Raw genomic sequence first — 17949 nt, forward strand, 5'->3', positions numbered from 1 at the left:
TAGTCAAGGCATCAGAGCTAAAATGGAATCTTGTACAAAGGATTCTTGCAAGTTTTTGATTAGATTCCTTGTTGAAAGATGGCCTTAAACACAGCAATTTGCTTTACTGAATCAATGGCTATTGTATAGTCAAGAACAAAAAAAAAATTGGGATTTCGTCTTCTGTATGTAATTAAATCAATTGTTTAAAGATGTAGTCTATGAGGAATATTGTTTGCAATAGTCTACCTCTTCCCTACTCATATCCTTCTTAGGAATCCCTTCTATATGTGTGTGTGTATGCATGTGCGTCCACATGTATTTATATGTATATACATATATGTGTATATATACATGCGTGTATATATACACATATACATACACATATATATTTAATAGATGAAAAAGAAGACACAGAGGCTAGTAGTGTCAATAATCTCTTGGTCCTTTAAGTTTAGATTATTTTAGGTATCTTTTTTTTTTTTTTTTAGTGAGGCAATTGGGGTTAAGTGACTTGCCCAGGGTCACACAGCTAGTAAGTGTTAAGTGTCTGAGGCCAGATTTGAACTCAGGTCCTCCTGACTCCAGGGCCGGTGCTCTATCCACTGCGCCACCTAGCTGCCCCTATTTTAGGTATCTTAACAAGGTCCGTGATTGTTTGGCATCTTTCTTTCCTTAAGATACCTTTGGAATAAATTCTTCAACACCCACATGATTGTACTGCATACATTCTAGATTTCATTTATGTATGTTTGATCAAATTCAGCTTTTCTTTTCTTTGTCCTCTTTATTGCTATTTCTGCCTCCTTTATAAGTTAAAATATTATGGCCTAGATGGTGGAAAGAATTTTACATAAAAATCTTTGCATTTCCCCCCACTTTTTTCTGGTTGCCATTTTCCTAGTTTCTTCCTTAAATACCCTTGGGGTACATCTTTAAACTGTTTTTTATACTCCCCTGTCTTCATATTTTAAAGCTATTATGTTTGTAGTCTTCTGCCATCCTTCTTGGTGAGATTTCACAGTTTACATTTTAAGCTTCTTTTACCTTTGGCTGCCATATTTCTGTACTTCAGAAATTTTTTGCAGACTGTTATGCTATTACGCTTGTTTACTCACCTTAATATGATAAGTTCATTATATTGGTTAAGCTTTAATGTGACATTATTGCAATTGGTGTCTTCTGTCCATATCCTTTTTTTATTATCAATAGTGTGTTCAAACAGATCAAAGAAATGGTAAAAAAAATCACATATTTTGATTATATAAAATTTTAGAAATTGCACAAGTAAAATAAATGTGGTTAAAATCAGAAGAAAATATATGGACTTGGGAAATATTTATATTAAATTTTGCTAACAAAAATCTGACATCCAGAATCTATAAAGAATTTATACATATGGATAAGATGTCATACTTAGGAACAATGGGTGGAAGGGGAAAATAAAAAGATTCAGGCTTAGGGGCAGCTAGGTGGCACAGTGGATAGAGCACTGGCCCTGGAGTCAGGAGTACCTGAGTTCAAATCCAGCCTCAGACACTTAACACTTACTAGCTGTGTGACCCTGGGCAAGTCACTTAACCCCAATTGCCTCACTAAAAAAAAAAAAAAAGATTTAGGCTTGACATAAGGAAAAAAATTAACAGCTAGAGTCACCCTGAAGAGAAGTGGGCTAACTCAGGAAGTAGTGAGTACCTTCTTCCTGAAAATTTTCAGTTAAAGTCTGGTTGACTATTTTGTCAAAGATGCTTTATAAGGGATACTTATTATGTTTCTGATATTAAGGGATTAAAAAAAAACAACCTATAGCCTACTGCCCTTGTTTTTGCTGAAGTAAGTCATGATTTCTAGTAAAATACTGAAAAATAGCAGTTATCTTGTGTTAAGAAATTTTATTTTTTCCTTTGGAACTGTTGATGAAAGCACATAAAATTACAAGTGGAAGAAACGTCATGCCACAAAATTGCATAGAATTATTACAAAAATGTGAATTATGCATTTTAAACAATTTGAGATTGATAAACCAAAATATGTACATTTTAATAGCTCAAATATTTTGTCCTATCTTTTTTCTTAAAAGGCAAAAATCACAAAGTCCAATCCATCACAGACAATATTAATACAATGTACAAGAGCAACATTAAAGTCAAAGAAACGCAAGCAACGTTCCTTTAGAAATCATCCAATGATTGCTTAACTAATACACATGTATTAATTAATATATGGCAATAATGAAGCTGTTAAATCCAAAAATGTCTGGTATTTCATTAGAACTTTGAAAATTCTGTTTATGCTGCCAAAACCACACTATTTTCAGTAGTGTAAAGATAGCTGAAGAGCACAATCTAGGTAAATGCAAGGCTCTACTGTCTATTAGAGATACATCCACAGTACAGAATTTCATACATTCAACACAAAACAAGGCAAATACATAAAGGCACAAGACCGCACATCATAAAGACCCCTTTTTCTTCATCTTAGTCTAGTTCAAGTAATATTAATATTATTAAATGATATTTGTATCACTGTTATAGTTTCAACAATGCAAGATATACAGTGTTACACACTACCCTACAACTGCAAAAAGTATCACTGTACAGATATAAAAAATGTGATTACAGTAAATGGTCAAATACAAACATATTGCAAAATAGCTACAGTGGTTAAGATATGGAAAACCAACTAACTGAATTGTTTTGTATAACTGAACTGTTTTTGTATAAATCAAAAATTACTCAGCCTTAGTCTATTTCCAGACTAAAATTCAGTACTATCTACTGTACTCATTACAATGCTGTGGAGTTATGAATATCCTTATTAGTTTATCTATCACTCAGGTAATCTGGAATTCTGTTATAAAATGGAGCATTCAGTGGAGACCATTATAGGTCCTTTATGATTGCTGTCTTTATTTTCAAAGTGCCATAGTAGAAAGATTTAGAAAGGATTTCCCTTTTCCTAAGTGGAAGTGGAAGTTTTATTCAATGAGTCTGAGTAATTTAGTTCAAAATACAATCATCTCAAAAGATCAGGTGACTCCCCCCTATCTTATTAAAGTTGTTTTTTTTAAAGGATTTTTAAGGTTTGAACCTAAGCTTGATCTTGATTGAAACAGAAGACTGACCTGTAGTTATTGCTTAAATTTAAATAATATAAGGTACACAGAAATAGTAAACTCCTTAAAGAATACAAGTTAAGGAGCATAAAAGTTTTCTGGGTATTAAATTGCTTTGCTCCTGTCAAAGATACTTCTTTTAATTTCAAGAAAACATAATGGGAATATCTCCTATAGGTTTTAAGCTAAGTCTTATTTTTATGGAATGGCAGTATGGTGTATTGACTTGAGCTCTGGCCTTGGAGGCAGAAAGACCTGAGTTCAAGCCTTGCCTCTTATATATAATAGCTGTGTAAACCTGGGCAAGTCACCTAACCTCTCAGTGCCTAGAATATTATAAATTACTAAAAAACTGCTGATCAGTGGAGGGCATTTTCCTACCAGGAATTCCCTCATACCAATGAAATTATAGGTCTAGAACAACAACAAAAGTTCTTATGTTGATATCTAAAAGGTACGGTTTTTCATTTAAAAACATCTTGACCCACATAAAACTTTCAAATATCATAATTTGATCGGTTTTTACCATATGGTTGATTTGCTTTTTGTAGTCTAACAATATGTAAATACAAGTGATTCTTAATCTTTAACTACATTAAAATGGGGTTCAAAGGATTTAATATATATGCAAAGCATTCAATGGACGGGCTTTGGTTTCAAACCTTAGTAAAATTGAATTTTGGTTAGGGTAAAATATAGTGGTGGAAAATAAAACATTTCCAATAGTGTCATTCTCTTTTCTGTTCAGTTCTATCTACTGTAAACAAGTAGATAGACCCTTAAAAACTGATGCTTAAAACCAATTATTTAGAGCCTGCACAATATGTTTGTGTGTATATTCTATGTTCTAACAAAACTTTGTCTTACACAACCAGTGCCAAAAAATTATTTTCTTAATATTTTAATATAATTTAATATCTACATAATTTAGATATTAGAAACTTAACTTTCCCTACCCGCTTAAACCTGAATTTCATTTAATTTATTATACATGAGATTGGGTTCACTGCCAAATAATAAATATACCCACATATATAAGAATGTGTATAGATACACACGTTGTTCTGTGTGTATACATTTGTATGGATACAAGATATATTTATATATTTTTTATATATGGGTCTGTGTGTATTCCCTAGATAAATATTCAATCTTTATCTCTATACCCCCAAAATAAAAGGACCATAGAATGTTAGAATTAGTCTATACTCAATACGACTCACTACAGTCTGTTCACTATGGCTGTATCTACATACTCAAGGTGACTCTACTCTTTTGATTCACATGCCAATTATCTGCCAAATGTTTGATCAATACATTTAGTCCTACAGCTGTAAATGGCCTGTGACTCCAAATGATCGAACCTATATTCACCTAAAATAGACCCTGACAAACTATACTGATATGTTTTTACTGTTTTAGGCCATGGGTCTGGCTACATCCGGATATAAGTTAGTTAAGCCTTTTTTTGTTTAAAGAAAAAAAAATACTTTAAAAAATCATCACTGTTCCTTGTGAAGAAAGTTTCAGCAGCAAATATAATTTTATCTCTATGATAAACATAATATCCATACAGCAAGCCCCCAGTGCTTGCAAAGCAAAGACAATAAAACAACTTAATGCAAATATTAAATTGATGATATGGCTGTTGATAGGCAGTTAGAATGAAGAGCTCAAATATGGCTGTTACATGGTATTAAATAGCATTGCACATTTCTGTCACCCTCAGCATTGGTTTGGAACACGTCACTCCACATTCAAACAAAACCCAGCAAATAGTTTTGTTCATTAAATATTCCCAAAGATGCATGTGGGCCATTCTGACTTAGTAAAAAGAAAGTAAAATTCTATATCTATATCTGTACGGTATACACATTATCTTCCTCAATAGACTTACAGTATGTTTCATCATGATTAACTGAAGTGAGTGAGAATGAAGACCTCTGCAGGTCACTTTGCCAAAAAGACTCCTTCAAGAGATATGCATTGCATTAAGCAACGCCTCTTGATAGCAACAGCTGCTCCACACTCACAATAAGGGGAAGGGGGGAGAGACAAAGCTCTGTGAAGATGTGGCTCCTGCTTGTGGATTGTGGGGGGCACAGTTACAGGGGTGTATCAAACACTCTTTCTGCATTGTCTTCTTCCAGTTCTTCCTCATTTGGGGGAGATCTGTGGTTCATTTTGCTGCTATCTGAGGTGAGGGAAGAAGAGACAGAACTGTGATTGCCATCTTCACTGATCTTTCCTTTCATGGCTTCCTGTACAAACTCCAGAATTTCCAGGGGGAGCCTTTTGAATTTGTCTTGATATTCCTGGTCAAGTTCCACCTGCATCTGGAAAACATAATGAGAAAAGTCTGTTTGAGGGTGTTCTGGTTTCCATAATCATGATCAGGGAAACCACAAACAAACAATAAATAATGATGAAGTGTAAAGAAGGGGAGAAATAAGTTATTTTTAATTACTCTATGTTGAATATCCACATGGACTCCTAAAGCTGTAATGCTGGATAGGGTTGAAAACATTGAAAAGATGTGCCTTACCAGAGTCCCTAAATTAAAAGGGCACACCAACAGCCAAATAAGCATAGAACATAAAATACTGGTTACAGGACATGCACACACATACATATACGTATGTGTGTATAACACATGTACACACATGTGGAAGATTAATGACTCATCTAAGACATATATGCTTTGAGCATCTCTGAGAAACATTCATCATTTGGTGGCAAATCTAATCATGATGAATATCTTTGAATTTAGCTAGCTTGCTCACTAGATGAGAGACATGAAGTTCATCTCCATGTTTCTCTGAATACATACACACATATAATCTCTACATCTTCGACCAAAATTAATGGACAATAAAATGCCTGAACTAGCACAAGTAACTTTATGTCCATATCTGCAAAAATAAATAAGGTCTATTGCTTTGATTTTAAAATCTATTATATATTTTAACATATATTTATATATATATGTGTATATATATATATTCTGAAATATTGAAGTTTATATCAGTGGATAACTGAATTTTAGAGTTCTAAGTCAGGCAATAAGCATTTTTAAGCACCTATTATATGCTAAATAATGAATAAGCACTAGGGATACAAAGAAAGGCCCTCTGTGAACTCACAATCTAACAAGAATGCTGTAAGGGACTTCAGATAGAAATGTTATGTCACGGTTATTTAATCCAATCTGTGACCTCATTTAGGAATCTCCTCTCATACCCATGATGGATGATCATAATCCTCTGTTCAAACATTTCCAGGGGTAAAGAGTTTACTACTTCGCGCTGCATCTAGTCCTTTTATTGGAGAGCTTTACCTCCTTAGAACTTCCATTTGATGAAGTATGCTACACAAAACATGCTCATCCTAAGCAAAAATACAGAACAAATCTACTAACTTTTTTGTCAAGGCTTTAAAATATTTAAAGACTGGGGCAGCTAGGTGGCGCAGTGGATAGAGCACCGGCCCTGGAGTCAGGAGTACCTGAGTTCAAATCTGGCCTCAGACACTTAACACTTACTAGCTGTGTGACCCTGGGCAAGTCACTTAACCCCAATTGCCTCACTAAAAAACAAACAAAATATTTAAAGACTTCTATTACATTTTCTGTTAGTCTTCTCTCACCGTTCTGGTCTTCCACCTCTAGAATTTGTCAGTAGCTTACAATGTGTCACCCTCAAATAAGCACAGTACTCCAGATATGATCACACCATAGGATAATTACTTCATATGTATATGTATATATGTATACATATATATTTATATTTATCTATTTTATTTTCATAGTATAAGATATTGTAGTATTGCCACAAGCTAGTCTTTTTCACAAAAATCTCTGCCAAACCATGTCTTCTGTATCTGATACATGTATAATTGAGATTTTAAACTTCAAGTGCAAGAATTTATAATTGGCCACATCAAAATTTGTATATATTTATTTATGTACATATCTTTCCTGACAGAATGGAAGTACCTTGAGAACATGGGCTATTTCATTTTTGGTTTTGTATTTCCAGTATTTAGCACTTTATAAGTATTTGTTAATTGTTTTATGCTATTATTTTCACCTATTAGCCTTAATAGTGTGTTTTTATAATTCTCTGTCATCATTTCCTGATCATTGTAAGGGCTAACTCTCTCAGTATCATGAGAAATTTTGTTCATCCTCCAGTGTCATCTCCAATTTTTTAAAGTATGTTTTCCCCCATTTATCCAAAAGATGAATGGCAAAAATATAAGGTAGGGGACAAATGACTATAAGGCACTTCATGTAAAATATATATATATACCTCTGGTGTTGGATGTTAAATTCAATGAGTTAACAATGTGACATCATAGTGAAAAAAACCAATGCTATCTTAGGATGCAGGAGGAAAAAATATACTGTTCAAAAGGAGGGAGATGACAGATCTTATCTACTTTGCACTGGTCAGACCATAGAGGAAATATTGTACCCAGTACTGGATGCTACACTTTAGGTGGGAAATTGGAAAGCCAATGAGTCCAAAGGAATATGGCAAGAATGTAACGGGACTTGAAACTATGCCTTATGAGGATGGTTAAAGGACTTATATATGTTTGGCCTGGAGAAGAAAAAAAAACCTTAATTGGGAAAAAGATAGCTACTTTAAAATATTTGAAAAGCTGTCATAGGAAAGAATATTCAACTTATTTTCTTGGCATAAGAAGAGAGAGCTTGGAGCTATGGGTGAAATTTCCAGAGCAGTAAATTAGGGTTCAATGTAATGGATTTAAAAATGTTTAATGTTTAAAATTGTCCCCAGAGGGAATGAGCTGTCCTGGAAGGTTGTGAATTCCATATCATTGGAAATCTTAAACTGAAAACTGTATGACCAATTGTTAGAGATGTTGAATTTTCCTTAGGTTGCATTTTTCAGTCCTGTTCCCCTCCAGGATTCTCTGAATGTAAGCTTGATTGAAAACTGAATAGAAGGTTTGAGGTATTAGAATGAAAAGTAGAGAATTCATTACAGATCTTCTCAATGAAAACAGACATAAATATGGAAGGGTAGAACAGAGTTGAAGTTTGAGAAGAGAGGAGAATTTGTGAAGATATGCACCAAAATCTTTCAAAGGATTCATTCTGAGCTACTAATTTTAATTATGAGGAAATGAATGGCTAGAATGGCTTGAACCCATATCTTCAAAGGTGTGGAGAGATTGAAAACCCTGCCCTACTAACAGTGAAAGAATCATATAGTGAGGTATGAATGGGCTTTGGAAAATATTAGTAGCTACCAATGAGGCTAATTTTTGGATAGGAGGCCAAACCTCAAAGTCCACTCTACTGTTATAAACTTCATCTGAGGGTTATCATCAGGATGAAGAATTGAAAGAGAAATCCAGTTGTGGAGAGGTCAGTAAGATTATAAGATGATGGTATGTAGTACTGAGAGCTCAGTTTGGGTTGTGAAAACTCTTTGCTGGAGTGCAGGCTCTTTCTCTGAACTACTAAAAGGCCTGTAGACTTTAGAGCTAATGCCCCTTACCAAATTAATGGATGGCTTCCTCTTGCTTTTATTCCCTCATGAAATGGAGAAAAGGATCAAGATAGAGAACATCTCTAACACAGAAAAGATGAGATGTTTATAAACAGATTTTACTAATTTTCAAATTCTGCTGAAAAAACAAAACAGCTTTCATTCTGATGACTCCAAGATAATGATAACAAAAAATATGGCAGCATATGAGATGCATGAAGATGATGCAAAAACGCAAAACCAAAACAAATTCATCTTTAAACTAGACAAATGGAAATCAATGGAACATCAATGACAAGATAGCAAAATAGACAATTTTTCTCTTGGTGTCGCAACAATTTCAGATGATGTAGAAGCTTGGCAATTTCAAACTCTTTTGATTGAGTAAAAACTTACCCATTGATTGATAGGTCCTACTTCCTTTTACCATTACATTGAGACATTCTTCAATTTTTAATTAAGCAACAAATAAGATCAAAGCTTCTCTGTGGAATGTAGAATGGGAGAAAAGCTAAGTTCTCTTTCAGGAAGTAGAAGTCTGTTGTTTGTATACTAGATACCTAATAGTTAGGTGAGAGAACTGCATGGCAGCACTCTATTATAGCTCACTGACTGTAGTTCTTGATTGTTTGGGATTCACATTTCTAGGTTGCTATATTATTGTGAAAATTGGCTTTTTTTTTTTTTTTTTGGTTGTGAGAGGCAACATGGCTTTGTGGATAGAAAGCTGGCCTAGCATTTACTCCAAGAAAAACCTCCAAACACAGGCAGAAAACAACTCCTGGAGCATCAGAACCCACAAAAAGATGGTTGAGATTATTTTCCAGCCAAAGATACCTTGGAAGTTCAGCCGAAGGGGGAGCCCGGATGGGAATGGAATCACCCCCCACACACACACATTATGCCAAAACAGATATAGCCCCAGGCAGGCTGTGCTGGAGAAACATACCCCTAAGCCTCCAAATCAGCTGCAGTGCTGGAAGCTTCTGGAACTAAGCTCACAGTCTGATGAGAGGACTTAATGGCTGGCAGGAAGGGGGGATGGATTCTAAAGGGGTATATGCAGGAGCTAAGGGGGTATTTGGATGTTCTACCCCAGTGGGGAACCAGGAAGAAACCTTGAGCAATGGTGACCCAGGTTGGGGAGGGGTGCAGGCTCATCAGAGATAGCAACCACAGTACATAAAAAGTTTTGCTGCCTGGCTGATTGGCAAGTTGGGGTTATCTATAGACTAGAGGAAGGGCCAGGCAAATGAAGAAACTGCCCCTCATTAAATCATAACACCTGGGACCCCCTGAAACTTGGGACAGTATATCCTCAAAGAAGGACCCCACACTAAGAAGGAGTTAAGAATCAAGTGAAAGATGGACAGGACGAGCAAACAGAGAAAGTTACAAACCATAGAAAGCATCTTTACTGAGAAGGAAGATTAAGGTACATGCACCATCAGAAGTGGATAGCAAGATCAGGGCCCCTACATTTAAAGCTTCCAAGAAAAATGTAAATTGGTCTCAGGCCATAGAGGCACTCAAAAAGGACTTTGAAGATAAAGTCAGAGAGGTAGGGGAAAAAAATGGAAAGAGAAATGTGGGTGATGCAGGAAAGACATGAGAAAAAAGCCGACACCTTGAAAAGCCAAATGGAAAAGCTCTCTGGTGAGAATAATTGCCTAAGAATTAGGATTGAACAAAAAGAAGCTAGTAACTTTATGAGAAACCAAGACACAATAAAGCAAACCCAAATGAATAAAAAATAAAGGGCAATGTGAAATAGCTTCTTGGAAAAACTTGGAAAATAGATCCAGGAGAGATAATTTGAAAATTATTGGTCTACCTGAAAACCATGATCAAGGAAAGAGCTTAAACATCATCTTCCAAGAAATTTTCAGGGAAAATTGTCCTGATATTCTAGAAGCAGAAGGTAAAATAGAAATTTAAAGAATCCACTGATCACCTCCTGAAAGAGATCCCAAAAGGAAAATTTCCAGGAATATTATAACCAAATTCCAGAGCTCTTGGATCAAGGAGAAAATTTTGCAAGCAGCCAGAAACAAGCAATTCAAATACTGTGGAACCACAGTCAGGATAGCACAGGATCTAATAGCTGCTACATTAAAGCATCAGAGGGCATGGAATATGATATTCTGGAAGGCAAAGGAATTATGTTTACAACCAAAAATCACCTACCCAGCAAAACTGTGTATAATCTTTCAGGAGAAAAATGGGACCTCAATGAAAAAGAGGACTTTCAGGTATTTGTAATGAAAAAACCGGAACTGAATAGAAAATTTGATTTTCAAATGCAAGACCCTAGAGAAACATAAAAAGATAAATAGGAAAAAGAAATCATGAGAGATGTTATAACGTTAAACTGTTTACATTCCTACATGTGAAGATGATATGTCTAAATCATAAGAGCCTGCTGAATATTAGAGCAGATGATAGGAAGAAATTTAGACAGAGGGCACAGGTGAGAATTGATTATGAAGGCATGATACATGTAAAGCATTTACTTTTTTGTTTCTCTTTTTTTTTGGGGGGGGGGACGGCGATTGAAGTTAATGAGTGTCTTACATCCAACGCCAAATTTGGGCTAGGGTCTTCCTGGGTCCAGAATGGGTGCTTTGTCCACTGTGTCACCTAGCTGCCCCATGATTACATCTTTGGGGTAAAATTGAGGGGGGAGAGAAACACACTGGGGAAGGGGATAGAGGAGCGGCAGAATGGGGTGAAATCTCACATGAAAGAAATAGGAAAGGGTGTATGGAGTGAGGGGGAAAGATGGGGGAGGTGTAGGGAAATGAAGGAGCCTTCTACACACCAGAATTATCTCAAAGACTTTAATCTCATCAGAGTTGTCTCAAAGAGGGAATAACATACACACCCAATTGGGTGGATTAATCTATCTAACCCTGCAGTAAAGTAGGAGGGGAAGGGGATAAGAAGGGAAGGGTGAAAGAAGGGAGTGCAGAGTGGGGGGGGGGAGTCAGAAGCAAAATAATTTTGAGGTGGAATGGAGTAAAAGAAGACAGAAAATAGAGTAAATATAATGGAAAGGGAATAGGATGGACGGAAACAGTTATGATGGTTGATTGTAATGGCAAAATGTATGGTACTTACTTTGCTGGACTACTGTGAAGAAAATTATTTGTCAAGTTTAATGTACTATATAAAAGTTATGATAAACAGGATGCTATTAGAAAACACCTGGAAAGATCTACATGAACTGAAACAGAGTGAAATGTATTATATACAAAATAACAGCAATAGTGTAAGATGATCTGTTGTGAAGGACTTGGTTATTTTCAGCAATGCAATGATCCAATATAACTCTGAAGGACTTATGAAAATTTTAATCCATCTACAGAGAAAGAACTGATGGTATCTGAAAACAAATTGAAGCATAATTATTTTTGATAGTTCCTTAATCTGAAGTTTTGTTTTTCTCTCTGTTTTCTCTCACAACCTGGCTAATGTGGAAATGTTTTGCATGAGTACTCATGTGTAACTTATATTGAATTGCTTGAGTTCTTGGGGATGGGGGGAGGGGAGGGAGGGAGGAAGAGAAGTTGGAATACAAAGTTTTGAAAAATTGATCTCAAAATTTCTTTTTACATGTAATTTGGAAAAGAAATTCTAAACAGAAAAAAAAAGAGCAGGAAAAAAAAAGAAAGCTGGCCTCAGAAACAGCAAGACACTGGATCATGTTCTGACTCTGCAATTTATTGCCTGTGAGACTCTGGGCACATCATTCTACTACTTCAACCAACTGTCTAAGATCATAAATTGAAGAGATAGTGCTGAACTTCATTGGTAGAAGGTGTTTCCTTACTTGGGAGTTCTCTATGCCAATGAAATCATAGGTCTAGTTGCTATCCATAAACTTTTTTTTTTTTACTTAGGGGAAATAAGAGCCTGTGTGTAGGCAGAGGGAAAGAGCCAGAAGAGTGAAACAGACTGAAAATGAAAGAGATGGAAGGGGAAAAAGAGTAAGAGAAAGAGAGGGAGGAAGAAAGAAATGGAAGAAGAAAAAAAAAAGCAATGAAAAATACTCTTTTGTCCCCTTACTGAAGAGATGGGATACTGTGGAATATTGTCTATACTGTCAAACTCATTTGATAAGTTGGTTAGTTGCGCTGAACAGTTTGTTTAATATTTTTCTCCTTTAATCTTTGTTTAAAAGAAGACTCTTTGGGTAGCAGAGCAAAGGACATATTTGTACGTGAAAGTTATGTAAAAAACAAAGTTAACAATAAAAATAATATTTAAATCCCATGTTTCTCACCTTCCTCTATTCTTCTGTTTTAAGGAGGAGACAGGAGAGGATTGAATCAAAGGTGAGCTTTGGCAAAGCGATGATGTGAAGTATAGAAGAATATATTGAATGATTTTGAGAGAGAAGAACTGAAGCAGCTAATTTTGTCCTCAAGTACAACAAGAGATAAATTAGTTTGCTACAAGAAAGGAGAGTAGAAATGAAGTTGGTAGGCTTGAGGTGGCATAAGAAGGTTTCTAATAATGGGGATTGTGACAAGGAATCAATGAGAGAAGAATGAAAGTCCTATTACAGTATCTCTCACAGGGTTGGTGCTCAACAGATATTTGTTGAATTGACTTTTGTCTTATGATCTCCTGTCTCTATGATATGCTCCTTCAACTCTGGATTCCTTGTCCTTCTTTTCTTCTCATCTAGCTAATTTTCATACTTTGGACAGTATCTTTCCCAGTGAGGGACACAGGGATTTGTATATTGTGGACTTTTCATAAATACTTGGTTAGTTAAGTTGAATTTTTTGAACCCTATATAGCATCCAATGTCTATCTTTTCTGCTCCTATCACTAATCTATTAAACATGATTTTAAAAAAGTGATGGAACTAACATGATTGGGTCCCACAACCAATTTATGGTATCTAGCTGCAGAACAATCCTAATAATAGAACCAGACTCTCAGACTTTGATAGGACCTTACAGGCATCTAGTTCTACACTTACCTAAACAAGATAATACTCAACTAAAGCATAGGAGATGGCACTCAAACTGATGCAATTTAGGTTACATTAAAGAACCATAGTGTTTAGGACCTCGGAGATGACAGTTCTAATATTCTACCATCATCAGGACACATATGACAAAATGACTCTGGAGAACTCTAATGAGAACAATCCATTGCCTCATAAAGCAATACATTTCATTTTTGAATAACAAATTATTAGGAACTGCTATTTACAGCAAGCCCATCTTTGCTTCTTTGCAACTTTTATCTAGTTTTTCCTTCTGGGGAACAAAAGCAATCTTCCTTATCAATGCTCATCAAATATTGGAAGACCATGTTACTCACCAAACTTTCTCTCATCCAGACTAAACACATCCAGTTTGTTGAAACAAAATAGATGCCCAATGATTGTGGAATGGATAGATAAATTATGGCACATGAACCTGAAGGCATATAATAGTACTGAAATGTTGAATATTAAGAGTAAAAAGAGGCATAGGAAGAATCATATGAATCTGTTCCAGAGTGAGAACAGAAGTAGGAAAAGAATGTATACAATGATTAAACAAAGCAAAAGAAGAAAAAAAAAGAAAAATGAAACTGAATACTGTCTAGTTATTATTCAATCTTGATTCAAAAGAAGCGATGAAAAATACTCTTCTGTCCCCTTTTTGAAGAGATGGGACACTGAGGAATATTGTCTATGCTGCCAAACCCATTTGAGAAGTTGGTTAGTTGTGCTGAACAATTTGTTTAAAATTTTTTTCTCTTTTAATCTTTGTTTAAAAGATGACTCTCTGGGTAGCAGAGCAAAGAAGGAAACATTCATACATGAAGGTTGTGTACAAAACAAAGTTAACAAAAATAATTTTAAAATCCCCTGTTTATCACCTTCCTCGATTCAATTTCCACTTTATCAATGTCCTTCCTAATACATGACACTGAGAACTAAACACAATATTCAAGATGTAATCTAAAAAGGAAAGAATAGAGGAGGACCATCATCTTCCTATTCCTTTCACTGCAGCCCAAGATTTTATGAAGTTTCTTGGTTTCCATATTACATGGATCATTCAATATACTACATAGCTTCAGTTTGTAGTTGTTTTGTTTATAGAATTTCTCATCAATTTCCTTCTTCTGTCCAGATGGTTTGTAGTTTACTCTAATCATATAATCACTTCAGTTTCTTCCTCCACTGACCTTCACAGAAATATTTTCCACCATGTTCCCCTATCTGGTTTCTGGATTTCTTCACATTAGCATATCTTAATATATAATGTTACTTAGATCTACTCCCCCACAACTATTTTATTTATTCTGTTACTTTCGAATGGTATATTGGCTCTTTCAGAACCACATTCTCATCATGAGTCCTATCCCAACAAGTCTCATTAATAATTGAGGTTAAATTTGTCTCCTTGGTTAGAAATTCCATTTCATTTCATTTGTTACAATTGTGCATAGGCATCTGATATCATAGTCTCTATTACATACTCTTTTCTTAGATTTTTCTTCTTAAAAATTACTGGATACTTCTGCTGATATCCTATTAGCTTGAGCTGCTTTTTTTCTGCTATCTATCTTGGCAAATATAAATAGCCAGTTTTCTCCATCTACCTCCATTTTCTGTTCAACAATTCACTTCCCAAATCTGCCTTTCAATGATGACAGTACCACCTAATGATCAATTTTTTGAAGCTCCCTCTAGGCAGCAAGGTGTAGTAGTACAAAGGGAGCTGGATTTCCTATTGAAGAACCTGGTTTGAATCCTGGGTCTTCAACTCACTACTTAAGTGACCTAGGGCAAGTCACTTCTTAAGCATCATTTTCCTTATTAATAAATAAGAGTTAGACAAGATAACCTCCAAGGTACCTTTGCCATCTATATTGTGGATCTTACTTCCCAGTGACTTCTCTGCCACATGAGAAATCTATGAGACTAAAGATGGACTAAAAGTCTTTCATCCAATATTAGTAGTATATGCCATTTGCATTCAAGTTATATAGTCTAGTTTTAGAATATTTAGACACCAAATAATAGGAATCTAGGTAAATGTAAATTTTTAAATTATAGGATGACAAATTATTGAACTGTTCAGATTTTACAAAATAACATCACAGGCTGAAATTTATATTTTCTTTGCGGATAATCTTCTAGTCAGTGTGGTATGGGGACAAAGCACTGAACTTGGAATAAGGAAAATATAATTTTGAATTCTTCCTTGGACCCCTACTACATGGGTAATCTTAGAGGCTTTGGATGTAGGAGCTTTGATTTTGTTTTCTTCAGAGGGCATGGTTTGATCTTCCTTATCACTATAGTGACTTTCTATGGTCAGAATTTTTTTTCTGTTGTTTGCACATTTTCTCAGCCTATTTCTTGACTTTTAACTTTTTGTTAAGGTATGGTTCTGCTTCCATGGTGGAGGGTGTACTGTCCCAACCTTCAGGAGGTTTGTGAAGCTGTTTTCAGAGATATTTTTAGGCACCTCTAAATTTTCAGTTTTTCCAAGGGGGTACAATCTAAGGAGAGGTGTGTTTACTGCTCTCCTGGCCTGTGCTTTGGTCTGCAAAGGACCACAAGGCCTCTTTTCTATCTTGAAACTGTGAGGAGAGTCCCTGCTTCAGTGCATAAGCTCCAGTGTGCTAGTGCTGGCCCCTCCCTGGGATTGCCTCCCAAGACTGCAACCTGGATTTCAGTAGTGGCAAAGCAACTGAGTCCTGCCTCAAAGAGATTCCTGTAATTGCCTTCTGGCCAATTGTTCAACCCCCTGTCTGTGGGCTGAAAGTTGCAGAAGAAGCCATTGCAGCTGCTGAACAGTGGTTCCCAAGGCCTGCTTCTGGTTTGCTGGGGCTGTATTTGTACTGATATGGATTGAGCTGGACAGTACTCTACTCTCACCCAGGTGTGATAGACCTTTCTACTGGCCTTCCAAGTGTCTTTGGCTGGAAAATTATTTCACTCTGTCTTTTTGTGGGTTCTGTTACTCCAGGAATTGTCTTGTGGCATTATTTGATGGTATTTGGAGGGATCTGGGGAGAGCTCAAGCAAGTCACTGCCTTTCCTCTTCCATCTTGACTCCACCCCCCCCAACCCCAGCTATTTCAATTCTGCTTTGCTCATAAAGCACAGTCCCTTCTCTGATGAAGGCAAGTCATTCTGTGAAGTCCTGTGCCAGTGTCTCCCATGTCATGCAATCAATTCCAAAGTTCTTCAGAGAGACCTTGAGGATGTCCTTGTAATGCTTTTTCTGACCACCATGTGAGTGCTTGGTCTGTGTGAGTTCACCACAAAATAGTCTTTTAAGCAAGAGTATGTTTGGCATTTAAACAATGTGGCTAGCCCATTGTTGTTGCACTCACTGCAGTGCAGTTTGAATTGTTGGCAGTTTAGTTTGAGAAAGGACCTCAGTGTCTGGCATCTTATCCTGCAAGATGATCTTCTGAATCTTCCTAAGTCAATTCAAATTTTTCTAACTTAGGCATTCTGATTTCAAATCCAGCCCTCCTTCCAACTCTTCCATGGAGTTTGATGACATTAACAATGTCCTTTAAATATATCAACTTTATTGATGATCAAAGGGAAAGCAAAGTCACTCATCTAGGATATAACTAAAATAGACAAAACAGGCTCTTTCCATCTTACAAATAAGGGGATCTCTAGAATTATATAAATGTGGTTGAAATCTTAAATAGGCCAGGGTACACACAAAAGAACAATGAGTTATGTACTAGATACGCTCTAAATCAGTTCTCTAACAAAGCCAACTGAAACCGGGAAACACACAAACCACAGTGATGCCATGTAGGAAGAACGACAAAAAACACCATGGAATTTTTGGGAAAATAATGGGGGTGGAGAGGTGTTCTTTCTGTTCTGACAAACAATATTTCTTTAAATACTAATGAGGAAAATAAAGACAGATATTTGTCCAAGGTTTTTGTTATTTAACACTGGAAAAAGTGTGAAGAATCTGATTGTCCAGTACTAAAATTAAAGTTATAATTAACTTTCAAATAAATTCCATGTAAGGAAAACTTTTGGTTCCCTTAAGAATCCAACACTTGAAAATATTCATTTTTTCCATTGCTGTTGACTAAACGAATACTTTTTGGTCAGGAAGAGATACAAGAAGGGGAATAAACTCAGCCCTTTTCTTCTTTCCTCTCAACAAGAAAACCATCAGAGAAACTCTGCTTTCCTTGATGTTCCAAAAAACTCCCTAGGTCTCTTTGGATTTTTTTTAAAGAAAGAAGTTGCTGTTTCAACATAAGCTTTCAAACTCAAAGGTTCAGAAGGGAACTTTGAGGTTCCTGCCTCCCCCAAATGAAGCC

At 35.8% G+C, this 17949-nt stretch overlaps 1 protein-coding gene across 5 annotated transcripts in view; it reads right to left on the reverse strand.

Annotated features, from left to right (window-relative positions):
- Nucleotides 1–1861: 1861 nt before the first annotated feature.
- Nucleotides 1862–17949, reverse strand: part of PLCB1 (phospholipase C beta 1) — an 856495-nt gene continuing 840407 nt past the window's right edge. For 3 of the 5 annotated variants that reach the window (XM_043984633.1, XM_043984631.1, XM_043984630.1), the window contains one exon: nt 1862–5430. In XM_043984633.1, the coding sequence (XP_043840568.1) occupies nt 5200–5430 (231 nt within the window). In that variant the 3' untranslated portion in view covers nt 1862–5199. The remainder of the gene's footprint in view (nt 5431–17949) is intronic. The other 2 variants (XM_043984634.1, XM_043984632.1) reach the window with 1 other exon arrangement.

Source organism: Dromiciops gliroides, chromosome 2 (assembly GCF_019393635.1).
Source record: "Dromiciops gliroides isolate mDroGli1 chromosome 2, mDroGli1.pri, whole genome shotgun sequence".
Classification (NCBI taxonomy): domain Eukaryota; kingdom Metazoa; phylum Chordata; class Mammalia; order Microbiotheria; family Microbiotheriidae; genus Dromiciops; species Dromiciops gliroides.